Source organism: Coccinella septempunctata, chromosome 5, assembly GCF_907165205.1.
Source record: "Coccinella septempunctata chromosome 5, icCocSept1.1, whole genome shotgun sequence".
In the NCBI taxonomy this organism is placed as follows: domain Eukaryota; kingdom Metazoa; phylum Arthropoda; class Insecta; order Coleoptera; family Coccinellidae; genus Coccinella; species Coccinella septempunctata.
The window spans coordinates 29,022,535-29,050,230 of record NC_058193.1 but is presented as its reverse complement, the minus strand read 5'-3'; the positions used below and the strand labels follow the sequence as shown (position 1 = coordinate 29,050,230).

Sequence of the window (27,696 nt, the reverse complement as noted above, 5' to 3'; positions counted from 1 at the left end):
TCGTTCATTTTCCTTATTTACGAAAATGAATACCTAATTAATGATCTTATATTCTTGAAAAAACAAGAAAAAGTGTATTAGAAAGTATATTGAAAATTGAAAGAGTTGTACCTGAATCTGTAAAATCAAAACGAGGAATTGAAATTTCTACTACCCCACAAGTGTGCAATAAATTGGACAATTTGTTTGAATCGTTACTCAAGCAGTTCTCTGTCCAAAGGGATGATACTCTGCATATAACTTCTTTCATACAATGAGATAACTATCCTCCAATCCTCGGGGAGGATGATAATTGTATAATTTGAATTACTAAGTAAATATCCAATCCTATCGCGATTCAATATCGAAATAGGTTCGAGCTGTGCCAAGCATTATTGGTATTGAAGATCATATATGAACAATAGAACTAGGTAATAAGCAGGAAGCCAGGGTGGAATCTCCCCCATATGACAGGCCCAACCGGCTATATATTTAATCCAACTGTCAAGTCTCAGGTGGAGCAGACATTAAATCCAAGAGTGACATCGGCTTTGTGGAAATCAAGCTACCAAGCTACCACCAACCAATTTGTGAGTGGGATATCGCATGTATAACCGCTGCATAAATTCAAGATCTCCCAAGGGAGCGGTGCAGAAGTCAGGAGTAATCAAAGACGTAGGTTCGTGTTTGAATTCGTCCGTGAAGTGAGAAAATGATATTCCCCCTAACCGGAGGGTGTTAGAACAGAGGATGTAGGTTCTAACTGTGTTTACTCCAATTAAGTGTTGCTCTTACTGGTCTGAATTGCCCGAGAACAAACGCCCGATTGTGATTTTGCGTAGCAGGCAAATTGGATGATCGAAATTTGAACGTATAGGTATATCTCATCGTCTGAGATGTATCAGGTTTGCAGTAATTTATCGATTGGTCTAGTCCACATAGATAATGAAGGAAGATAGGACGCTGGTGGGCGGACTTAGTTTGATGGAAATTACACTGCCCTTTTCTTAGGACAGCTTGTTCATTCAACTCATTCGTAAAGTTACACGTAATTGGAAATTATCGGGAGATTGGGTCTAAACAAGCCGATCATTGCTCAACTTGGTAGTATAGTGCCTAGTATGTTTACAATCGATGTTTAATAGCGTAAACCATCTGTGGATGGATGTTCTTCACATCGTGGTTTCAGCCTTCGATCCAGAACCATACAATATGTAACTATCTCAATGAAGTGTGAACAAAATATCACCTAGTGATATGATTATCATTCAGCTTAAGTGAACAAATCTTTTTCATCTTCCTTGTGGAGTCTGTGTAGACAAGTTCAGCAGCAAACGTCTTTCAGGCAAAAATATTTGCAAGAGAAATGTGGCAACTACCCTTAAATTCTACAATCTACAATCGATGAGTCAATGTATGAAGAAACATATGAATGTTTTTTACATCGATGTTTCAAGGTTAATCCCCGATTTCACAAAGCTTGATCGGAGAATCAACGCTTAATTGGCGAATAAACGTCAATTTGTTTTCAATCGACAATTCATGCATTTAGAATATCATTCTCGCATCAAATTGTGATCTATGTATATATACGTCTATTCAATGATTCTCAATTCCTACTTCTTCAAAATGAAAAAGTTACATTGAATTCGTTTCGGAAATCGAGTGACTGTCATATCGTTGATCGAGCAATCAAAGTTTTGTGAAACTCGAAGTTAGTCAGAGATTTCTGTGGCAACATATGTGACAGCAAAATATTATCAAGAGGTGTCTCAATGAAAGTTCGAAACAAAACTTCAAAAATAAACAAATCTTCTTCTTGTTTTGGAAGGCCAGTCATGAACCCATTGAGACAGACAGTCATCATCATCATCATCATCATTGCTGTATCCCGTTACCGAGATTAAACCTACAAAAAGAATGAAAAAAAATCGGTGTTATCAAATCCTAGTTTCTTAGGGCTACTTGCGACTGTGTGTCTTCCTGTGACTGAAGAGACCCAGCCGTGATCTACAGATCCTTTCACACTCCGGGCATGGATAGTCACCAACCAGATCTGGCCGCCGCTGTATTCTTCCCGAGTCCCCATTATAACTGTGGATCAAAGACCTCCACTGTGATCTATCTAACGCTAGTTGTTCCCAGTTATGATTGGCATTAACCGATTTTAGGGATTGATGTAGTATATCCTCAAACCGCTTACACTGGCTTCCTGGTTTCCGAGCTCCCTCTGTGAATTCGCCGTAAAGAGCTATTTTGGAAAGTCTTGTGTCTTGCATCCTCAGAATGTGGCTGCTCCATCTGAGTCGGGCTCTCGTTACTTGAGTCTCAATTGTTGTACAACTCGCGCGCTGCAAGACTTCTGCGTTTGAAACTTTGTGGGACCATCTGGTGTGGATTATTTGTCTTAGATGACGTTGTTGCGTTTGTTCATGCTGTTTAATATGTCTCCTGTATGATGTCCAGCTTTCGCTTCCTTAAAGAAGTGTTGGGATGACCGATAGAAAAATCAGGCCTCCCTCAACTCCTACAGAGATCTGAACAGGCTTCTGCGTGCTGGATGATATTATTTTAACACAATTTCGTAGTTTTTCACTCTGTTCAGTCGTTCAGTCTCAGTCTCGGGTTGCTAAAGCTCATTTTCTGTCCTTGTGACAGAAGATATATCGGCTAAATACGATAAGTATTGCTTTAAGTCATAATTTTAGAGTTGATGTGAAGTATTCTTGCATATATAAATTGAAAATTCAAGCGAAATAACATGTTTTAGAACTGATTGACGTTATGATACCTCTTACTTTGTGTAATTAGTTGCAAAAAGTAAAATATTATGCACTTGGGACGAAAATTGGACTTTACAATTAGTGACAAAAAAATTCCATTTATTTAACTGTTATAACACATAATAAGAACATAAATTATGAATTAATTATTATAAATATTGATAACACAATTATTGCAATTGCACTGACTGTTAGTTGGCAAGTGGCACATACTGTATAAGATGTTTCACCAAGTATATCTTGAGCACTACGTAATTTATTCCCAATAGAAATCTCACCTAACCACCGTGCTATAGCTATTATCTTTTAGACTCAAACAAAAACAATTTTTGAAAGGTTTACATAGAAATTGGACCTTAAACGTAGACGGAAAATGATGCTGTCATTCGAAGAAATAATCCAGTCTTGACTTCCTAGTCCGAATGATAAAATGCAAACGTATTCAAAATGGGTTTCTTCAGTATACTAATTCCTTCCTTATTTCCAGTTACAACGCTGTGAGGATCCCGTTATCAAGCAGCTTCTGGAGAAAGGATCGCCAGGAATTTAATATCGACCTATGGAGAGATGGGATCAATGCTACAGCTAATTTCTTTTCCGGAAGGATGACTTCCGAGTGCAAGAAACGCGAAGCCATCAAGCTGGCTCCTACCTTAAAGATCGGGGAAGTATGTTCAAATTGAAATAAATGAAACCAACAAATTGCACTAGAGACTGAACCGAAATTGAAAAGGGAGAAATTCTGAAATGAAATCTCATTTGAATCTGAGAATGAAGGAACGAAGGAGATATTCGTCGTGAAGACGTCTTACCATCCCAGGAGGTACCAATTACGCATGTGCACATGAATGATATGGTCGCAACTTTTCGTATGGCTGCCAACAATCTGAACGAATCAGTGGTCAATATCTCTGTGTATGGATTTGTTGATGAAGGCTCCGGGTATACCCAAACTGAGACGATTCTGATCACGGTGATCATGAGTATAATAATGATCGGGACTATTGTCGGGAACATACTTGTTTGCGTGGCTGTGTGTCTTGTGAGAAAACTGCGACGTCCTTGCAACTACCTCCTAGTCAGTTTGGCTGTCAGTGACTTATGCGTCGCCATCTTGGTCATGCCGATGGCCATGATCTACGAGATCAAGGGGAAATGGTTGTTCGGTGAGATCGTGTGCAATCTATGGGTCAGTTTCGACGTGTTGAGTTGTACGGCCTCGATTCTTAACTTGTGTATGATAAGTGTGGATAGATATTATGCAATAACGAAACCTCTGGAATACGGCGTGAAACGGACGCCCAGAAGGATGATACTCTGGGTTATATTAGTGTGGTTCTTCGCCGCTTGTATATCCCTGCCACCCCTTCTAATAATCGGTAACGAACACACTGAAACAGATGAAGACGGACATCAGAACAATTTAGTGTGTTTGGTATCGCAAGACGTAGGGTATCAAATTTATGCCACGCTGTGTAGCTTTTATATACCTCTAACTGTGATGATGCTTGTTTACTATAAGATATTTCGAGCTGCCAGGAAGATTGTGATGGAGGAGAAGAGGGCCCAGAGCCATCTGGAGACCCATTGCTACTTCGAAGTCAATGTGAAGAATGGGGGAGGGCCACCAGAGCACCGAATTTCTAGTCAGAGCCCCTCTCCAGCCAACGCGATCAAAGTTAATCACAGATCTAGTACCGCCAGCACCAATACAGTGGTGAGTTCAAAATTCAGTTTTTGTAGGACCAAACAAAATAGCCTTATATTCATGTCATGAAGAATTTCAAACAATTATTTTAAAGTAGGTATAATTGAAAGTAATTGAAAGCTCTCAACATAAACTGCTCCACAAGAGTTAGGGATATCGTATTCAATCGTTTTTAAAGGTATGTAATCTTCGAGAAAATCGCTGTAAAATCATATAAAACTCAATAACAACTTGAATCGATCCAATAAAAATCAGAATGAGACATTTCGTCAATCTGGTCGCCTTTTTTCTAAAGTTTGGTTCTTTGCATATTCTTCATGAATGTTCTTATTTTGAAATGAAGTCAGTTTATCAACGGCTTCGATTTGAAACGAGATTTCGGAAAATGCCGTATGTAAATAAACAAACGCTGAGGCTAATAGGGCAACTCAGGTTGTTGTAGCGGAAAGGCTCCAAGTCAGCCAAAGTGTGATATCTCGACTTTGAAATCAAGGCTTGGTGGGCGACGAAAAACAACACCTGCTCAGGATCGTTTCATCACCGTTTCGGCGAGAAGAAACCCTACATCTACGTGTAGAATGCTACGAAATACTCTTCAAAATGCAGATGGGGTCCAAGTTTCCATTGATATAATCAGACGACGTATGAGAGAGGTGAATCTAGGTTCTAGACGTCCATTAAGAGGAGTTCCATTAACACGTGACCATAAGCGTCAAAGACTAGAATGGGCAAGGCAACATATCAATTGGAACGATGGCGTAGTGTTCTTTTCACTGATGAATCCAGTTATGAACGATTTTTAGATTGCCGAAGAATAAGGGTATGGACAATCACACGCATACCCCGTAATCGTTGCTATGTCCAAGTCCAAGTCCATCCATTCCGAGGGGGTAGTGTTATGGTATGGGCCGGGATATGTTTCAACGGTCGCACAGATCTACACATTTGTCCTGGGAATATGACCGCCTTACACTATAGGGAGCATGACATTGACAATGTTGTGCCAAATTTTCACGCTGCTATCGGTGAAACTTTTCAATTTCTAGACGATAACGCTAGACCGCACCGTGCAGCCATAGTTGAGAATGCACACGAGGAGCTTTGTATTCCACATTTACCAATTCCTCCGCACTCACCAGATTTGAATTGCATAGAACATGCATGGGGTATGCTCCAAAGAAGATCAGATAATCATCAACCTACCCCAGAATCCTTAAATGATCTGAGAGATGACTTGTGAATGAACATGAAACTTATTCATCAAATAAACAACCATTTCGCACAAAACCTTATTATTTTGATAAAGAATGATCACGCCTATTAACAGGGAGGCAATGAATACAATAAGAAGGATAAATTCAGATGCATACCACCCGACGATATGAATATCAACAAGTGTTACGATCTGAATTGAACTAGCCAATTTGCCATCGTCAAGGCCCCAAATGAAGTACGCTCCACCGAAGAAAAGCAGATGCTGACCATGGTTTCAGCCTCATTTGGCCTCATCAGAGCAACATAGCATTTTTCCACGGTGGAGAACGTTTGGAATTGATGGAACTTTATTCAATATTGGCATGTTCTACTGGGTATTATTTACCCAGAGCGCCACCCAATATGAAACGGTGTCCGATTCAATCCCATCCAGATAGAAACTAAGACGAAGACAATAGCATATGTCCCATATTTTCCCTAATTCAGTACGCCGATTCGCTTTGCGAACAACAGACGTATGACGAATCGAGAAGTCTGGGACGCGTTCAGATCACGGCAGAAATGATGCCAGCGGCATAATAATAAAGAATGATCACGCCTATTAAGGTACTGAATAGGGAAAATATGGGACATATGCTATTGTCTTCGTCTTGGTTTCTATCTGGAGGGGATTGAATCGGACACCGTTTCATATTGGGTTCACCACCGTGGATAAATGCTATGTTGCTCTGATGAGGCCAAATGAGGCTGAAACCATGGTCAGCATCTGCTTTTCTTCGGTGGAGCGTACTCCATTTGGGGCCTTGACGATGGCAAATTGGCTAGTTCAATTCAGATCGTAACACTTGTTGATATTCATATCGTCGGGTGGTATGCATCTGAATTTATCCTTTTTATTATTTTGAATTATCTTCTTTCCAACTTTACCAGTTTCTGTGCTACGCCACTGCTAGCGATACCGTATCTGTCAGTTTAGCTTATCATCTCCATCTACGTCATAACCTTTCCGACGAATTGCTGATTTGCACCTCCTTTCCATTTCTTAGTGGCTTCATCACAAAAATGAATTTTGCTCGAAATTTAATCACAAACTGTGATATATCCAGTCATGATCATGAGGAGCCTTCCACACTCCAGAAGTTTTGCCCTATCTGGAACGGAAAAACTCCATAACTGCTAATTCAATTAGTGGAGAAAATATAAGGAGGTTTTATGACATTATAAGACATTTGTGTTGCCCCGACTAAATGAGCTGGCAGGTAGTTCCTTTATTAAATAGTTATGTGAGGGAGTGCCTAGATTGTTAGTGGCGGATAAAGTACAAACTGGGAAATAAACCCTCCCTGGAAATTATATCACGCTAATGCATAAACTGTCACGTTTGAGGCTTCATTTCAAGAAGAATGACAAGGAAGATTTTCAGAAATACTATATGAATTGTTTTTTTGTATTTGAAAATATTCAAATTTATGTAAGTAATGTTAGATCTGGTTGTGACTTGAGCATCTACAAGATATGGAGATACAGATAAGTAGAAGAAGAAATACTCAAAAATGTTCTACCTTTGTCAGTATACAGGGTGAGTCTTTGACTCGTACAAATATTTTAACAGCATATCCTTGAAGTCAAAAGAAACACTTTTTTCCTATACCATTTTTGCCTATTCGGCCCTGATAAAAAGATAAAGCCATTTTAAATTTTCATAATGAGCTATGCCACATCTTGTGTTCGAAAAAGATTCATCAAATAAATGAAAAACTATATCCGAAATTCATTTCATTCGATAAAACTCTTCATGTTTCTTTCGATCTCAAGAATCTACTCTTGAAATATTCCTACGAGTCAAAGACTCACCCTGTATATGAAATATAAAAGTAATTGCATTGAGAATAATTAATACTAAAGAAACTTCGAAAAGGGAAAATGCAATAATTGAAAATTGTGTTTGGAAGAAAAAATTAAATAGCGAGAGATAGGAATTTATTATACGTATTCTTCCTTTATGAATATCAACATGTAATTTTTTCATATCAATTATTAATTCATCTGAGAAGCTCCTTTATGAGAGTTTCAAATTGGATATTCCTCGATTTTTTGAAAACTTAAGAGTCATATAAATTCTTTAGTTCATTTTGAAGGAAAATGCATTCAATGATGCATAAAATCGCTAAAATTACGGTGAACAAAAAGTAAACTTGCGATAGTTCATTTAACGTATCACATATCATGTGATAATATTTTTTGTCGACCTATCTTAATAGCATCTCAAAGATGAGACTCATTAAAAAGGCATTTTTATCTATCTTTTTCTGACCGAAAATTCCCAAACCTCCACAAAGGCTTGTGATTTTTGTAAATGATACAGATTATAGATTAAAATGATGAATAAATTGATTAGAGGTGAGGGGAAAATTGTCCTCCACTAAAGTAATAATTGAAGGGAATGTACTCACTGGCAAAGATACGTTAAGGAATCGTTTAATTTTCCATCATATTTCTCCTTAAAAATCCAATATTTCCATTTTATTCTCGCTTTTACTTTACTGACGATTAACATCCCATTAGATCAGCCAACGAATGTAAGCAAACCGAAGTGAATTTAGATGTTTACCCAATTTAATATGCTCTGCTGTTTTATAGACTACTTATCCTTAACAAGCAATATCCAACTTTTATTGTTATTTACATTTCAAATGCTTCCATTTTTATGGATATTTTGATTACAAACGATTACATTCGTAAACTGAATGTTATTAATGAAGGCGACAATCGACAGATTTAATAAAAATCATCGTTTTCTATTATTCCCTTCGAAGTGAAGCAGCATTTTCTACTTTGTCTTCATTTAATATTATCCCGCCATCAATGCTTTTAATCTTGATGGCTGCACTGTATACAAGCAATAATAAACAGTTTCACATTAAAGCTCAGAAGTAAATACACATGAAACTGGTAGATATGCCCAAAAAAAATACAGAGTAACTCAAAGAGCTATTAATCACATAAATACCTTTACTTCACGCCAGTGATTTTTTTCTCCCATTTCATCAAAGGACCCCGCACACTTACTTAGGAAAAGCGGGTCCAGTGAATTTTCCCCATTTTTACATATTATATTTATATCAACCTTAAGAACAATATATCAGATTTTCACGAAGGTCTTACATCCGGTTTGTTCTATAGGGCGTTCCAAAATTGCAGGTACGGAAAAATGAATCTTTGAATTTTGATGATGATTCTTCTAATTTTCGGAATTTCATCATGATGCCTTGGGTTCTGAATAACAAGATATCACAGATATCCAAAAACCGCCCACCACGTTAATTTTCGTTATACAGGCTGTTCCATGAAGCTGTATAAGTAACTGAAGGTAACTTTGTTAGTGACTTTGGGACCACCCTGAGTTTTTCAAAAATATGATACCATCATGTATGTCCACCTTTGTAGAAAGTTTCATTAATGTACAAAGAACAGTTGCAAAATTATTCAGGTTTAAATACGGATTTCATACAATTTTTCTTTAAAACTCATCTGTAGTTGAGATTACTATGTCAATTATTTGATTTTTTATGAATTCTGTAGGCTACTTAAACGTTTGGTTAGCTTTCCTTCTGATAAGTAGTTTTCAGTAAGATTATTTTTAAAATCGTTGCGACCATTATTGGTATAAAGTTATAGAAAGTTAATATGAAAAGACAGCAACGAATGCGCGAAATAGATATGCATGTTTCCTATGTGATCAAGAGTTTCCATTAAATAACCTCAGACGAATAGATAGAGAAGATGATGTCGATAAAAGAAATCTGGCTGTTTTGAAGCGTGAAGTAGGGCATACTGGGTAGGGTTGATACGTTTTTTGGAATTTTTATTTTGGAGACTGAATTATATGAAGAAACAGGACTTTTTTTATATTATATAATTCTTCAATTAATCGTTCAACAAAATAAATATAGAAGTCCCAAAACATTAACATCTTATTCTGTACAGAACGTTGAACACAAAAACATGCAAACTGTCTCAAGCCTCCCCACATATGGGAGGATTGATACGATGTACTGGGAGGCATGAGACACCAATTGAAAATATAAGTCCCATTGGCATCACTTGCAAATGCCGAATAAAACTGTAAATTGAGTAGTTTTATACCTATTTCCCAGTGAAATGTTTGTTTATGCCGAAGAATTAATGCATGACCATAAAACCCTTAGGTAACTTGAGTGAAAACTTACAATTTCTCACCTCGAAACACTCTTTGTTGAATATTTCACAAACAAACTACTGTTAGCCTTACAGATTAACGTCACGCAATGCCCTCTGCCAAAGAATAGTGTTCACTAGTATAATACTTTTGAAAACGGCTACATATCGCGGATATAAGCCTGTATCAAGCCTCCCCATGTATCAATGCTCCCTAGTCTCCCCTATTAGAATTACCGGTAGTTGAAGTAACCCAATTAACGAGATTGTGCATTAATTGTTTGAGAGAGATAACTGAAGAAATCAACGACATAAATGATGATTCTACTGTACCAGTTAAATTAATAAAAAATTTGCGTCAAACTCCACGTCATGCGTGCTTCATTTGCAATGAATACAGTGGTGATCTTTGCAGGTTAACACTGAAGTGCAGAATGAAAATTTTCATAGGACATGACATATATATTAGTGAGAATGCTAGAATGTGCAGACACCACATGAATGAGGATCTTTTATACCTCGTCCTCTCCTTGTTGGTTTATACGATACACCAAGAAAAACATTAAAATGAACGGAATTCAAATCTCTACATTTCTACAAAAAAATGCGCGAATGCCATGGAGAAGCCTTTAAATGGAGGTATCATGACGAGAAGGGTTTTACTGATGAGGAATTCAAAGCCCTTTGTCCAATTACAAAAGACGAATTTCTTGATTTGTTTAGACAGTGTTTGCCAGTTCCCGAAGATGAAACTAAATCAAGGCACATTTCTAAGAATTCCTTGACATCAATCTCAACTACAGATAAGTTTTAAAGAAAAATTGTATGAAATCCGAATTTAAACGTGAATAATTTTGCCACTGTGCTTTGTACATTAATGAAACTTTCTACAGAGGTGGACATACATTATGGTATCATATTTTGAAAAACTCAGGGTGGTCCCAAAGTCAAGTTACATTCAGTTACTTATACAGCTTCATGGAACAGCCTGTATAACGAAACTTAACGTAATGGGCGGTGTTTGGACATCTGTGATATCTTGTTATTCAGAACCCAAGGCATCATGATGAAATTCCGAGAATTAGAAGAATTATCATCAAAATTTAAAGATTCATTTTTCCGTAGCTGCAATTTTGGAGAGCCCTATAGAACAAACCGGATGTAAGACCTTCGTGAAAATCTGATATATTGTTCTTAAGGTTGATATAAATATAATATGTAAAAATGGGGAAAATTCACTGGACCCGCTTTTCTAACTAAGTGTGCGGGTTCCTTTCTGAATATTTCAATGAATAATTTACTGTCATTTTGATTCGACACAAAAAATCTTCAGGGATAATTCCGAACGAGATCCTCGTCCTGTGAACTTGGTTCAGTCTCTTAATATAAGTTTCTGGAATAACGACAAGATTACCAAACTTCTGAAATTGAAAAGCTTCTTTCCATCTTTCCTTAATTAACTGCCCTTGTTAGATGAAATGGTCCCTAATTTCTTTTCAGAAAGAAACCAGAATTAATTTGGGGTTGAAAGAATCCAAGATACATTTAAATTAATTCATATCGAATTCATCCTTTATCTGTATTGAATGGTTCGTTATTACTCGAGTAACGCGTAAGTAGAATATCAACATAATCAAGGTTGTCCAGCAGTTGTCACTCTCAGCTTTTACAACCATAAGAAAACATTTTGCAATACGTTATATTCCTGTAAAATTTCAGCTATAGGTTGTTCAAGGAGCTTCTGTGTTACCAGAAGATCATCATTTTTTCAGGAAAATTAATTTCAAGATGTTCATTTCGATGACAACCCAGAGTATGTTCAGTTGATGTTCTTGTTAGTTTTCTGAAAAGAATTACGAGTTTAATGGAATAAATTTAATTGAGAAAATGATGAAAGATATAATTCTAGGTTTGAATAACAGAGAAAAATGGTTAATGAAGAAAAATTCATCTCATTTGAAAGTCTCAGTGAAGCTAGTAGGTACTTGGTTAGTACGAACTCGTCTCAGGCATTCCTTTTTGAGTCTTTGGGAACAAATTGATGCAAATATCGTCTAAAGCTGCTCCAGATTGTTAATCAGTTGTTCTAGACTGGACACATCTTTGCCCAAACATGCTTGATCAAATTCATGTCTGGAGAGTGAGCTGGCCAGCTTTTCCTTCCTTCCAGCGCTTCATTAACCAGGCAACTACGTTGAGGACAGTCATTATCGTCAATTAAAATGAAATTTCCACTACAGGTGAAGAAATATTTCCACCTGAAGATAAATAACACAAACAAATCTATTCTTATTCCAGTAAAATTGAGAACGGATCCTTCCAGAATTTCGTATTCAATGCAAACCTTGAAGTTGCCTTCGAAATCACAAACTGATCCTGCCAGATTAGCGTACATGCATGAGGAATAATAAGTAATGGTGCTTAGTACAAAATTCTCGCCACATAAGCATCAGCAACATAGTTCTGCTCTCGAATATGCATATCCTGTTACGAACCTGGTGTTTCATAACAATACATCAACCAAGGAATTCACCCTATGTTCTATGTGATGAAGGGTATTCCAATAACAGAGCGACTGAGTGTTCAAAAAAAAACATTTTTTTTAGTGAAAGAGTCAATTTAGGCATTTGTGGTTCATGGACGTTTTGTAAAACCTTTGATTTTGTCAGAAAAAATTCATTATCTGACTAAGGAGTTATCGGAACTCAATTGTCTTAATCAATTCATTCACTAAGAAATAAGAACCCTTTTTTTCCTCAAATTTAATTTTTCCGGATTTACAAACAAGTACGTTTTCTAAGTTCTGTTCTGGCTTGCCTTGGCATGATTAACTACTGATTAAGTAGAGAGCCATTCGATAAGCTCGTGACTATAACAGAAACTAATTATGTTGCTGTATTACATAAATTTTCTCCGTTAGGTCTAGTGGTTTCATTTTTATGTATTTTTCCTTGATTTGCAACCAAGTAATGCTTGGTTATTTTCGAATAAAAACGTAGGTAGATATTGTATGGAGCATGACCTATCGATCATAATCACATTTCCCTCGAAATATTTTTATTCTTTTGTTGGTCGATAAAAAGTTCACTACTGAAAATCAAGAACGAAATGGTCCAAACAGACATCGCCTAATCTCATAGTACGAAGAACCCATCGAGAAGAGATATCAAGAATGATGTGACAGGAATGCCCCTCAAATTATGTTCTGAGTGAACTGAGTGCTGAAGAAAATTTGAAGGGAGCAGGTTGAATATTTCATTGGGCCACGATGAACTCGAGGACTCATTGAGAACGCAGTCTGCTACTGAATTAATATTTAATGTTGAATAGACTCGAGCAACGAACTATACAGAATCGAGAAATAGGTTTCAACAATCAGAGCAGGATCTGATGGAGATCCGAGGACGTAGAACGTTCATTTCGTATTGTTTGAGAGATTAAGTGAACCAATTTGTAATTTAGCCAACTCCTTTAGAATGATGGAGTTTGTATATTAGGGACTGAACTTGCTTCGCGCTCTAAAAAATTTAATTGCTCGCTCATCAGAATGAAGTCAACGTTCGTTTATCACTTTCCTACCAAATAACGTTGTAGTGCCTATATAATTCAGGTCTGTTAAGATTATTAGTTTCTTGCTACTCAAAAACAAGTATATTGCAATAGCAACAGTTATGGTAAAATGCTAATTCACAACATTTTTTAAATTTTTGTTGAGAACAATAATTAATACTGATGATGTGTCAGTCCCCGAAAATATCGATGCAGAGTTCATGACATGCTTTTATCAGACCGTCGAATTGGGCTAAAACGGATATCTGAAGCACTGAATATTTCATACGAACGCGATCATCATATATTTCACGTCAATTTGGACATGAGAGAAATTACTGCTAAATGGATGCCCAATGTTTGAATGTGCAAAGCGTGCAAGGGTAGAAGCATCGCGTTCGATCTGTGCTCGATTTGAAAACGATGTAGACTCCTTAAACCGAATTGTTACTATGGATGAGATTTGGGTACATTTCTACTATCCAGGAACAAAGCACCAATCGATGGAATGGTGACACTCTGGTTCTCCAAGATCTAAGAAGTTTCGTGTCCAAAATCTGCTAGAAAAGTTCTTGCTTCAGTTTTTTGGGATTGCCATGAAGTAATCATGATTGATTTTTTGGATAAGGGTAAAACAATAACCGGAGATTACTATTCAACATTACTGACCACTCTACGGAAAAAAATTGAAGAGAAAAGACGCGGAAAGCTATCCAAAGGTTTCGTTTTTACAGGATCACGCCCCCGCACACAAATCTCATGTTTCCATGCAAAAAATTCGTGATTTAGGGTTTGAATTACTAGAACACCCCCCTTATTCACCAGATTTGGCTCCATCTGACTATCATCTCATTCCTCAACTGAAAAAAAAGTTTAAAAGATCATAAATTATCTTCTAACGAGGAGGTAATAAAAGCTCTGGTTTGCAGAGCAAGAAGAAAATTTTATTTTGAAAGGTCTAGAGACGTAGCAGGTTCGCTGTAATAAATGTATCTAATTAAAAGTAGAGTATGTTGAGTAATGAAATATTTCGACATAGAAATTTTGTTTGGTTCTATAGCAGGCTAAGAATTTTTCAATATATTCTTGTATGTAGGCAAGTCAAAGGTTCACTCTCTGATCAAAACAAAATATTCATCCATTCATTATGAAATACACAGAATTGAAAAGAAGCTGGTTTCATTTTATAAATGTTACTATATTCTAGGGTTAGGTATATGAAAAAGGTCATATATTATTTATTTCATTTCTTAAATATGGCAATTAAATTTCCTCTCACCCTCTCAGGTTGAAGTTGCAAAATGGCGCATACGCCGGTTATAAATCTCACAAGAAATAGATTGATCCTGCGCATAGGTTATTTCTAAACTGATTTAACAATTGGTTCGAAAACTTTCTGATCGAAATCGAATGCCCGTCAACAAAAGAACATGTCTGAAATGAATAAATTATGGATGACTGTTGTTGTGTGATCAATCTAGTTTTTCTATTCTCGAATTATCGTACCCATTCCTATGCGATCCGTTGAAATCGTCCATCCTTCACAGATTTGTTGTTTTCCATCCCCGATATCAGTTGAACTCCACCATCAAAAAAAAGATAAATTGCCAGTCAGAAAGCAGCGAGAACAAATAACGAGGAGTTATCGTTGCAATCAGGGATTCATCAATGTCTGTGAGAAGGCGATAGAAGTTTGCGCTTCGCTTACAAGATAAAGTGTGCAAATGCCAATTCCACACGTCTGTTTACATCATCGCAAAAAAAATATATTCGAGCTTTGGTTGTAGGGCAGATGCTATCATCTGTATTATTCGGATAATCCTCCCCTTCAGGTTCTGATAGGGAGTTTTTCCATTGCCTCCCGTCAAGAATCTGCTAACGGTTTTCCAATGTTTTTTTATATCATAAAGTGTTGGATTCTGAAGGGAATTGAATGTTTCACCGTTACATCAATGTTGAAGGCCACTTCATTCATAGTAATTAGATTGTCTTTTGCCGCAGCTGTATCGAAATGCATTGTACGAGGATATGTTGAAAAATTTTTCTTAGCCTACTATAGAACGAAACAAAATTTCAATGTCAAAATATTTTATGACTCAACATATTGTCCTCTTAATTGGATACATTTATTACAGCGAACCTGCAACGTCTTTAGACCTTTCAAAAAAAATGTTTCTTCTTGCTCTGCAAACCAGAACTACACAGCTTTTATTACCTCCTCGTTGGAAAAAAATTTACGATCTTTCAAACTTTTTTTTCAGTTGAGGAAAGAGATGATAGTCGGATGGAGCCAAATCTGGTGAATAAGGGGGGTGTTCTAGTGATTCAAACACTAAATCTCGAATTTTTTGCAAGGGCCTTGTCCTGCAAAAACAAATCACCTTTGGATAGCTTTCCGTCTTTTCTCTTTAATTTTTTTTCATAGAGTAGTCAGTAATGTCGAATATCGATTGAAATTTATTCTGGGAGGCTACTGCATCTCTTCATAAACTTTTAGGGTTTTCACTCCCAATCTCTGAAAACCCTAAAAAGTTTATGAAGAAATGTCGAATAGTAATCTCCAGTTATTGTTCTACCCTTATCCAAAAAATCAATCATGATTACTCCTCCATGGCAATCCCAAAAAACTGAAGCAAGAACTTTTCCAGCAGATTTTTGGACACGAAACTTCTTGGTCTTGGAGAACCAGAGTGTCACCATTCCATCGATTGCTGCTTTTTTTCTGGATCGTAGAAATGTACCCAAGTCTCATCCATAGTAACAATTCGGTTTAAGAAGTCAACCTCGTTTTCAAATCGAGCACAGATCGAACGCGATGCTTCTAGCCTTGCACGCTTTTTGTCAACAATCAAACATTTGGGGATCCATTTTGCAGCAATTTTTTTTCTGTAGAAATTGACGTGAACTATATGATGAACGCGTCCGTATGAAATATTCAGTGCTTCAGATATCCGACGGTCTGATAAAATCATGTCATGAACTGCATCGATATTTTCGGGAACTGACACAGAAACTGGCTTTCCCGATCGGTCATCATCTTCAATGGAAAATTTACCTCTTTTGAAGCTTGCAGTCCAATTTTGCACGGTTGCATACGAAGGACATTGATCACCAAGGGTATTGAGCATATCTTCGTAAATCTGCTTACCTCATCATACTTTATGTTGGCTCGATACTCCAATTTTTCGATTTTCACAATTTCGGTGGACATCTTCTTTCTTATTTTAATTTATTGCGTAACTCAGATTCACTTTTGTGACCTCGAACTTTGAACTGACACTTCTAATGAGTTATTGTTCGTTGCTATGGCAACTGTTTTAGGCTAACTAGATATAAATACATACAATATCAATAACAATATCAATACAATTTATTCGCGATCATATCTCATACCAGAATGTTGATTTATACGTTTAGTTATTTGGTTTATCAGCAAAGTCTATCGATTTGTCCTCATCAGGGCCGTCGCTAGCCCGTCTTACTTCTTACGCAAACCCTGTGGAATGCAAAAATTAGATTGTGAAATCCAGTTTTCCTGGTTGAAGAAATTCAATGTATACTATAAAAAAGTATAAAAACAAGTGGAAACGAATCAGTATAAAAACAAACACAAAAATTCAGAATTGGAATTTTTTCATCATAACTTCTTTTAATTTTATTATTTGTCGATAGCCTTAAAAAAATTCTATGGATATATCAATGAAATTCATTGTAATTTCTGCAAATCATCAGCTTTTTTTCTCTTGTTACAGTGTAGCCTGGATAAAACAGCACTAGGTCGATGCTTCAAGTCTCGCCCCAGCAACGAGTCGCAATGCCCCATGCTCACGGCCAAGCTGCCCATCAAAACGCCCACCAAACCATCCAAACAACCCAGAACCAGTTTGCTCACATCAATCAGAACGTCGCCGAGCACGAACTCACACCAGAAGAAGCTCAGATTTCAGCTGGCAAAAGAGCGCAAAGCGAGCACAACGCTAGGTATAATAATGAGTGCGTTCACTTTCTGTTGGCTGCCGTTTTTTGTTTTGGCACTAGTGCGGCCCTTCCTGGAAACAACCAATACCCTAAAGACTGTAGGTAGTGTTTTCCTCTGGCTGGGCTATTCGAACAGCCTGTTCAATCCTGTCATATACGCAACTCTCAACCGGGACTTCCGTAAACCGTTCCAGGCCATCCTGTACTTCAGGTGCGGAAGTTTGAACAATATGATGAGGGAAGAGTTTTACCACAGCCAATACGGAGACCCAGATCAACACCCAACTAGGTGTCATATTGACTACGACGAAGGGGTGGAGTATATTGAGGCTGAAGGTGAAGAAATCAAAGCCCCAGAAGTGAATACAGCTCACGAGTCCTTCCTATGATTTCCCACATTAAATGAAGCCGTAGATGACTCGTCCGCATACTCCGTTTATGCGTAACCCTCTCGATGTTCCTTGGCATCGATTTGATCAGGATATGTTGTTCGATCTTGTCAAACGATGCACTGCTCGCGGCATGACTGACATGGAATTGGTCTTTTTGTACTTCTCATGACTCGTCTTTATGTGTTTAGGATTCTTCTGTCGATGCAATAAACTATGATATTTCAATACCTGACATTCTAAATGACATTTATATTTTTCCATTCTCAAATGCTGTACTTCCACTTGATTGTAGATGGATAAAGCAGTAAATACAAACTGAAAGATTAAATTATGTCTTGTTTGAATTCCCTAAGAGTGAAATTGTGAAAGTATCTCCAACTTCGGAATTATCACTTCCTCCTTTCATTCAAATCCTTATTAATCATTATTTTCTTCCTTGAGAAATATTTCCAGTAAAAGGAATTCTGTGGAGGCTCAAATCAGACAAAGAAAGGATCTGTTCTTTGGCAACGAGATTAATATAGCAATGAAAGATTTTCATATTTCCTGAAAAATTAACCAAACCGAAGTAAAAATCAATCGGTTCTCAAAATTTCAAAAATCTTTTTTTATCAAACTTGAACTTCTTTCGATCAAACTAGTTTCAATAATTAAAAGAATTCATCACACTACGCAAGTCTTATCTCTACTGTCCTACTGTCCTACCCTTAATCTGGTAAATGTAGAGTTACTGCCGCAACATCCTATACTTGTCAAAGGTAGAAGACCAGAAAATAAGTGTTTTTGGCCCGAAATTTTTTTTACTCTTATTGAACATTTCTGGGACGCAGTTTTAACTAGGTTTTATATAGATTTTCAATAGTTTCCTAAGACATACTCCCAAAAAAAAAATTTGGATGCTGACGACAATGTTTTTCCTACCTAACTCCTGAAATGGGTACAATGGTAATATATTCAACTGTTGGGCATTCTTTGAGAATACCAAGACCACCTATTTGCCCACGATTCTCGAATTTTTTGGTTCATCTAGGGCTGTGTTACACTTTTCTGGACTATTTTTTGTTTCCAGTTTCTTTGGGATGATACGTAACGAAACTTTATTCAACTTTTTCTCCAGAACAGTTACTCCTCTGATACCCAAAAATCAACCGCTTTCGAGTAACTCAAGTCTAGAAATATACAGGTATAGAACAATTTAGAGGGGGACTACAAGGATATCGAAAACAGTTGGAAAAACAGGGTGGCTTGAATTACAAAAAAATGCGTTTTTTATGGATGAGTGTGGGTGTAAACAGTTCCCAAATATCTGATGGTTCCTGATGAGATATCTCGAAAAAACTGAAAATCAAGATTTTTTTTTTCTTTACAACTCATTTGTTTTTGGAAATAACTACACGAAATTCGGTTTGCAGTCATAATCCTATAGAGCGATTATACTGGTGTACTATTTTTTCAAATTCAAGCCACACTGTATTTTTAACGGTTTTCAATATTCCTATAGTCCGCCTCTGAATAGTTCTAACCCTGTATATGTTTGTTTTCCGAGAGTGCTACTTCAGCAAGGTGAAACAAAATTGTCTGCTAGGTGGTACTAAATGGTGCTTAGGGTGACCGAGACTCAATATTTTTTTGTGTAGCAGGAGGAAAATCTTCAAAAAGTAGAACCACACCTCTTCTGTAGGGGATTCTTACTCTCCTGAGCTCGAGATCCACTAAAAACCCTTAACCGCTCCTTGATTGATACCGAGGGCTTTTGCCTATAAACCGTTTATCTCTTAATCGGTTTTCCTTTTGCACACTATCGTGCTATTGGATAACACTTAATAAAAATACCTAGTGGCAGATGAATGGAATCATTTATTAATAATCAGTTTGTTTTCCACATAACTTTCGAAAGGTGTGTCCAAATGAATTCAAATTCTGTATAAGATTTGAGGGTTAAGGTTAGCTATGGAAAGTTGGGATATCTCTATCGAACAAATCGAAGATTTGTAGTACCGCTCGGACATTCTTTTGTATATCGATTTTCTGAATCTTTTTAGGGTTTTCACTCCCAATCTCTGAAATATTGTTCCAATATCTGGAAAAGTATCAATTAAAAAATTGAAATAACCGTTTTGTTACAGAAATTGGGAGTGAAGAACCCTAAAAAGTTTCAGAAAATCCTTTTCTATGTTCGTCATCCCTAGAAATATTTGTGGACATTTCCGATTCATCTTGTCTATAACATATATCCGAAAATACTCGTGATCCTTCAATCTGAAATCTCTGAAGGATAAAACAAAGCAGGCAAAAGCATACACTCCCTACATAAATACAAATCTGGGGGCTTCCGAATTTCGATACATAGCATCATTCATCATCCCCCATGCACTCGACCGAACAGAGTGACGAGCACCATCCTGAAAGGGTATAAATACAAAGCCACACATGTTTCGAATAAATCGTAACAGGTGAAAAATGAGAGTGAGCTGGGACGTTTCCGTCGAATATACCGATAGCGAAATGAAAAAGATGGCGCGAAAAGTTCGCGTGATGTGTAAGGGGAGACATTATTCAGTGTCTCCGGGAAAGACCATTCTTCTGATTCGCGAAACGTAGGGAAGTCAATTCCATCTCCATTGATGTTAACGAAGAGTCTGTTTCCACAAACGCGTCGCTCTGAATGAATGAAAAATCTACGTCTGGAGGGAAAGGTTCTTGTGTTGAATGAAAAATGGTTTTTCGATAATGAGACTCTGGGAGATTATTTTTCTATTATATAGGGTGGAATTGAAAGGAAATTCCCCGAATTTTGGGAAGTTTCCTATAGTGGGGGAATTTCGCTCCAGCACAAAAACGTCCGTTATTTCCAATTGGAGAAAGCATCGGTGAAAACGGTTTATCAAAACTTGGCCGTTTGTTTGTTTGTTATTCTGAAGGTTCGAATATTGCCTGAACTCTCCCTTGGTTGTTCAGTTAGTAGAGCAGCTTGTGGACCGCATTTGTGAATTGGAATCTTATTTCGTTTGTTTGGATGGAAAAGAAAATGAGTAAAAAGTCTCTTACGTTCACTTGGAAAATTTATTAATATTGAATGAGTGCTGGGATTAAATGTCTAAAAGGGACATTGACTGATCAGATAGTTACACACAAGAATCATGGCTTCAATAATATGTTCGAGTATAAGATAGCCAAACATGTCTCAATATACCATAAGAAACTGATATTCTATAGTAGGTATGGTATAGTATAGTAGTATAGTGACACTACTCAGGGGGGTTTTCTAAATATTAAGTTTGTGTCTCCGTTCCTATATGGCTTAGCGTTTCTGTAGTCATTATTAGAGTTGTAGATAATGAAATTTTCGACATGTAGTTAACCACACATATGTTAATCTGACAGTTTTAGCAAGACGAAACAATAAAAATTGGCCATAAAGGTCACAAAAATCAGTTTTTTTGAATTATCTCCTTCCCTGGGCTTCAACTCTTTTTCGCATTCATTATAAAAGTTGTAGAGCATAACATTTTCTTCAAATTTTGTCCCAAGCAATTTTTTCTACGTTCAAACGTTTTTGAGATATATGGCGATTAATGCGAGGTGTTTAGCGATACATGCTGACGCGAAAATTCACGCGTTGGAGAATAATACATTCTAAGGTTCAGTCACAGACAACACTTAAATTTTCGTGACTAATTTCGAAATTGTCATCATAGAAATACCTTGTCATTTTGGCAATTAAAGATTAGACTGGGATTCTACATTGACCTTGCCCTTTCGCATGTGTGGCTAAGTTTCTCGTCCTCCAACTCGAGAACGGTTAAGAGTATGTAAAATTGCTTCAGACAAAAGTTGTGTAGAATTTTATTATCTACAACTTTCATGATGAATACAAAAACGATTAGAGGTACAGGGAGGGAAATATTCGAAAAAAAGAGATTTTTATCATATTCAAAGTGTCAGATTAAGAAAACCCCCCCTGTCAACACGTCTACAACACCCAGATTAACCATCTGTATGAAAATCTGACACGCTCGAGTATGTACAAGTAACGATTTTTTTATTAAAGGACCGCTGTGACCTTGCGTCACGTCCAAATTGTTAGTCCCTTGAAAAGTAGCTTCCTTTGGGTCCAATTAACATATCCTCCAAAAATCTGACACGCTCGAAATTTTTTTCTAACTATTTTCAACTCTTCCGTATCGCCAGTCCCACCGCGCAAACTGTCAGATAAGCATGATCGTACCAACTAGTACGATATCGATTTAACGCTCTGCTAACTACACTTTGAGAAACCCAGAGACGGTTAGCAACTTCATTGATGGTTAATTTCTAGAATACTAAAAATTCAACAGAAGAGGAAAGAATTGGAGAAAGATCTCCGAAACTGAGTAATACTCCTACGTGTGAAAAACTGATAAAAACAGGTCTCACCTGACGTCTCCTATTTTTCGTGAAAAGTAATAGAAAGGAGACCTAAATCGGATGAGTTCAACTCGTCCTTGGCCTTTTTTATGAGAAAAACGTTTTTGTCCGTCGAACGAAATAAAAAGCCTTCGGAAACCCTTTCATCTCGCAAACGTGAAGGAGTCACCGATAACATCGTACCAATCCTTCTGCGAACCAGTCCAGGATGATGCATTTTTCACATGACACCAGCGAAATAAAATAAAAGGACAAACTTGTTGTCATCTTCCCCTTTTCAACTTCTCGAGTACACCGTGAAATGTTTGAGTCTGCAAGAGACTTCCTCTGCCATCGAGTGAAACTTCGTTCTCGGAACTTGATAATGACATTGACCCTCGTATTTCCGATGAGGTTATAGCTCATTCTGAATAACCTTTTGGGAGGCGTCCAAATGCCATTAGATCCTTCTCGGGCCTTATCGTATATTTCGTCTGGTAGAAAAGGATGTGAATGGAATTGAATTATTTCACAGTTTGCGCCCCTCGCAAGATTTATATGTTTGTTTAACTGGCGGATTATTTTCCTCTTTGGGACGGACGTTTTTGGAATATTCAAACGGGAAGGAGGTCTTTAATCTCGCAGAAATGAAAAGTTGACCTTTGCTCGAAGAACCAGCGTTCTCCCCTCTTCATTTTACTGGTCGATATAAGACACTATACAGAAAGTAGCTTCTGAACTCAGAACTGAAACGCGTCTGGTTTTATTGGCATATATGTATATGAATGGTTCAGTACCAAGTTCAACGGATTAGATGCATCAGGTCACTTTTGAGATAATCATAATTGTTGTATCGTGAAAGGGTGAAAATCGATGCTTATGTTAGTTATGTTGGAGAAGTGCTATGATGTATCCCTATTTCAACCCATTTTTACGACGATTGTTGGAATGCTCGAACAAAAACATTTTGATGCCCATTGTGAACAAATTCGTGAATAATTTAGACGAATTTTATTGGTGAGATTTCGAAGTATTATTCTATTTTTCACACTTGTGTCCTAAGTCTCTTCTGTCAGTTGGTATCGAAATGAGCCATTTCATAAAATCGTGTAAGTTACTAAAAATAATGAGAACAATTCCGCAATTCTAAGTTTCCCTTTTCATTACCAAGTAAATATCAAACGAGCCAATATTCTAAACGAAACCACATGGTCGAATCAGGAGATGAGTTTTTTCCCACTGCTTTGCGATAATTCAGCTAACAAACGGTCTGGGATCATATTAGGATCTATTTCAGTAATCATTTTCAATTTTTTTTAACTTTGTCATTCTGAAAGTTTTGTATAGGTGATTCTTGGTGAAACGCTTCATTTTGACCAGTTCTACCTTCTGTTGAAACCCCCCCCCTTCAAATACACCCTGTATAATGGAGAACCAAATATTTGGTTCAGTCAAACACGAAGAAGAAAAATGCACCATGTTCTATAAAAATATTTCAATCCTCCAATCATTCCATCACAGTATCTGGATATTCTGTCGAACCAAGTCTTTCCATATGGATCTTAGGAGCCGAAGGTGTCTGGTAATACGTTTTAGCATTACCATGCTGCCTACACTGCAAAATCAGCAAACTAGAAGGAGGACTAAAATGATTTTCAGTCTGGCCACATGTCCAACACAAATCTTCTCTCTGCATATAGGGTTTTGGCACAAAATCCTATTCTTCGCCTTCTAGTTTCCAAATAGAAAAGGGTACATCAGTTGATGCATAATCAAACACTACAGCCACTAGAATACAGCAGAAGAGTTGCATATTTGTATACTGCACAAAATTCAAGACCAATCTTCATCAAGTGTTTTACGTTGCCACCGTGTAAGCTTTCATCTGCCCTCTATTCGAAGTTCATCATCGCTCAAGACAATCATGAAGTTGAGCAATTCAAGAAACCGCGTACATAATTCTTCTAATCGTCTTCTCTACTAGTTAACAGAAGTGGAACCAATCAAAATACGTATCAGGAAGCTGCACGAAAGATTCCGGAAAAGTCTAGAAGATGAAGCAGATGTTCTTGTACCATTTCCTAGTGATCCAGTAAATCATTTACACAGAATATTTCTAACCTGTTTCCAGGTTATCACCTGCTGGACATAAGCCTTTCTATGAGCTCGGAAAAGACCAATATAAGGCGATCCAACAATGGAAGTTGAACAACAGAATAACTCACAGGAGAAACACTCCTGGACTTACTCAGTTAAAGAAATTAGTGATGATTTCACCGACCTACACCAGAAAGCTGCTGAAGCTGTCACGAGTTGAGCTGGGGTGCTGATGAGACTGCTGGTAGAGTACTCGGTACAAATATCATTTGTACCGTATGGGAAAGTCATCAGCAGATGAGATTTGCAAGCTCTGTGGATCAGAAGCAGAAACATCTGAACATATGGTATGCAAGTGTCCAGAGCTGGCTGGCCTAAGAAACATTCATATGGGGAAACTGGTCCTAGATATGGTAACGGCATAGGCCCCTAAGGATGTTGTCGGTTTTATCTACACCATTAACGAAGGAGGTCGTCAATGGTGTAGATCCAGATGAATGAGTAGGATAGAGAACAAAAAGTCTACAAGGTATCAGTTCCTGGAAGGCTTACCGAGCCATAACGGCTTCGGTTCAAATAATAGTAATTATAATAATATACTGAAGAACGATTTCCTTCAATATTTATTTTCTTAATGCAAGGAGTTTGTAATCGGTGAGGAACTCTTTACACGTCATATTCTGATCTCTCCAACTTGAAATTTCCATTACATCAAAGTCAATATCACCACTTTTGGAAGCACTTCTCATTATGAATCCCAATATCTCCGTTTTTCGGCTTTGTGTATCCCCCTTTTATACCTTTCGCCTTATCTTCATTTTCACCGCCTCCCATCTATTTCGGTGGCGGAGTTATTCACCTCCTGTGTCGATGCGATACTGGGAGATCCCTCCCTTAAATGAGATTTTTCCTCAAACTCTGCAGTTTATAATTGGGGAATCTTTATTGAACCAATTTTGATTTCTTATTTTCAATAAAGACCCCGCATAGCAGGGGCGCTAAGAATACTCGAGAAATTTCAATTTTATACAACTCATGTTCAGATTTCTTATTGGATTGCATCTTCAACGATTTGTCGTGGGGTGGACGGAGAGAATGAAGAAAAACTTATTAAATTTAATGTTCTCATTCAGAATAATGCTGGGAATTAGGTCTCTGGCATGTGGTATCGAAAAAATTAGGTAACGACTATGTTCTGCAGAATGAGAAGAATATAAATATGTAGGTACTATAATAAACCTCTGCCTACAACCGGAGCAACATAACTTCAACAGATCCTGAGAGGACTCTGTTGGAGAGACTAAGTAATGGGAGGAATAGGGGAAGCAGTTGGAATCAAAGTATGTAATTCAACATTTTCAGTATAATTTCAGGTTTTTGTACAACAGCAGTTCATAATTGTATTATCAGCAATCAATTGCTGAAGGACCTCGGTCTTATAGCTGTTGAAAGATTTCTTAAAATAAATAACATCCTAATAATAATAACCAGAGGATTCAAACAACAAGCAAGAGTGAACTCAAATCATGGTTATATTGTGCCTTTAAAGGAGAATGTATCTATGAAAAATAATTCTTATTGATATTTCAAACATTCATCATCCTAAATTAAGGCCAAAAAAATTATCTTCGTTTGAACTTTTTCTACCGCTAATCCAGATAACCTCTTGCTTAAACAGCAAACGTTGCTGGCAGTAAAACAACCTGCTTACTCGAGTTGCAAATTGCAGAAATAACCCCAGATTCTAGCATCAAATTCATTGGATACAATGGCTACTTATTGTTAGTTTCTCTCAGCGAGTAACTCGTAATGTTAATTTCCAACAGAAACATGTTTTATTGTGGTCGTTTCTTTACGGATATAAAGACAAACAGAAGACCCGATGGGTGCTTAAGCTTAAGACTGCAGAAGGTCCTGAATCTAACCGTATATAACAATGAGGAAGCCCTAGGGGTTTGTAGATTGAGGTTCTCCCCATACACTCCCTTATACGTACCGAGATACAATGAAATTGAAATGTAGAAGGCATTCAGGGCTTCCCAGAGATTACAAGCAAGGAAGGCCTATTGTTACTGCCGAGGAAAATTATATAATATTTGGAAACGGAATGCGAGTACTGTTTTCTTTTCAATGGTCGATTCAGAGGGTTAAAAATACATAAGTTTGGATACTTTTATTCGGTTCACAAAAGTCTCATTTGATGAGAGCTGAATCATGCTATTTCATTCGTACCAGTATCACTCTCCAGCGACTGAATTCATATGAAAAGCCGATATTGGAAATTCTCCTTGTTAGGGTTACATATTCAGCTCTAACAATCGTTTCGTATTTCGAATTTTGTTCCGTGTTATGATGGATTGTAATGAATGCAGTATTTACTGAAAAACACCGATATTCAAGACATACAGAGTCCTCCAAAATTGGATAAACAATTTATTCTGTAGCTCAGAAAGGGTAACAGATATCAAATTGCGGTTTTCACTTTTCTACTTTTTGGCTACCTATGCTTCACACACAAGACTCTACAGTGTGAGTCTTTGACTCGTACAAATATTTTAACAGTAGATCCTTGAGTACAGAAACACTTTTTTCCTATACCATTTTTTCCGAATCGGCTCGGTTTTGAAGATTTTAAAGATACAGGCTGTTGAAAAACTATGGAAAAATATTATTTTCAGTTTCGGAATATAGTTTTTCATTTGTTTGATGAATCTTTTTCGAACACAAGATATCAACCACGTCTCCCAGTTTTTTCGATATGACCATTATACACCAAAAATACCAAAAACTCAAAGAATCCAACTCTTGAAACTAATTTGTATGCTGCCTGATGAATAATTGAACGTTTTGTAAAATAAAAGTATTCTCCATATTTTCTCGTATAATACGCCGTTTTCGAGTAATTTAATGTTCAAGAATGAAAAATATCTGTGGAATTCCAAAAAATGGGTACTTTGACCGAATGCATCTCTTTTCAAAAGATCCACAGATGTGTAGTGTCACAGATCTACCTAGTTATTCTGTAGGTTATTTTGTTTTTCCAGGGGTGGCACAGCTCATTATGAAAACTTAAAAGGGCTATATCTTTTTATCAGAGCCGAATCGGTAAAAATGGTATAGGAAAAAGTTTCTTTAGATCTCAAGAATCTACTGTGAAAAAACATAGTTGTATACGAATCAAACACACCATATATAGAAACCCCTCGAATATGTACAGGATGTACAAAATTCTCCAGTGTGGGGATCTCGGAAACTAGCAGAACCCTTTTCCAAAGAAACAAAGAATAGTAAAAACCATTGCCTCTCACGATCCTTCGTTTTTGAGATAGATATAAGTGGAAATTGAAATTTTGACTATTTCGGAAAGATCACATAACTTTTTTCTGCACGTGGCAAAAATTGTGTATAATTG

At 37.1% G+C, this 27,696-nt stretch overlaps 1 protein-coding gene across 3 annotated transcripts in view; it reads left to right on the top strand.

The window, feature by feature from the left end:
* LOC123313542 (5-hydroxytryptamine receptor 1-like) overlaps nucleotides 1-18,132 on the top strand; it is a 149,435-nt gene extending 131,303 nt beyond the window's left edge. For all 3 annotated transcript variants that reach the window (XM_044898470.1, XM_044898471.1, XM_044898468.1), the window contains exons 4-5: nucleotides 3,250-4,479; nucleotides 17,184-18,132. In XM_044898470.1, coding sequence (XP_044754405.1) covers nucleotides 3,607-4,479; nucleotides 17,184-17,798 — 1,488 coding nt within the window. In that variant the 5' untranslated portion in view covers nucleotides 3,250-3,606 and the 3' untranslated portion in view covers nucleotides 17,799-18,132. The remainder of the gene's footprint in view (nucleotides 1-3,249; nucleotides 4,480-17,183) is intronic.
* Nucleotides 18,133-27,696: the final 9,564 nt, after the last annotated feature.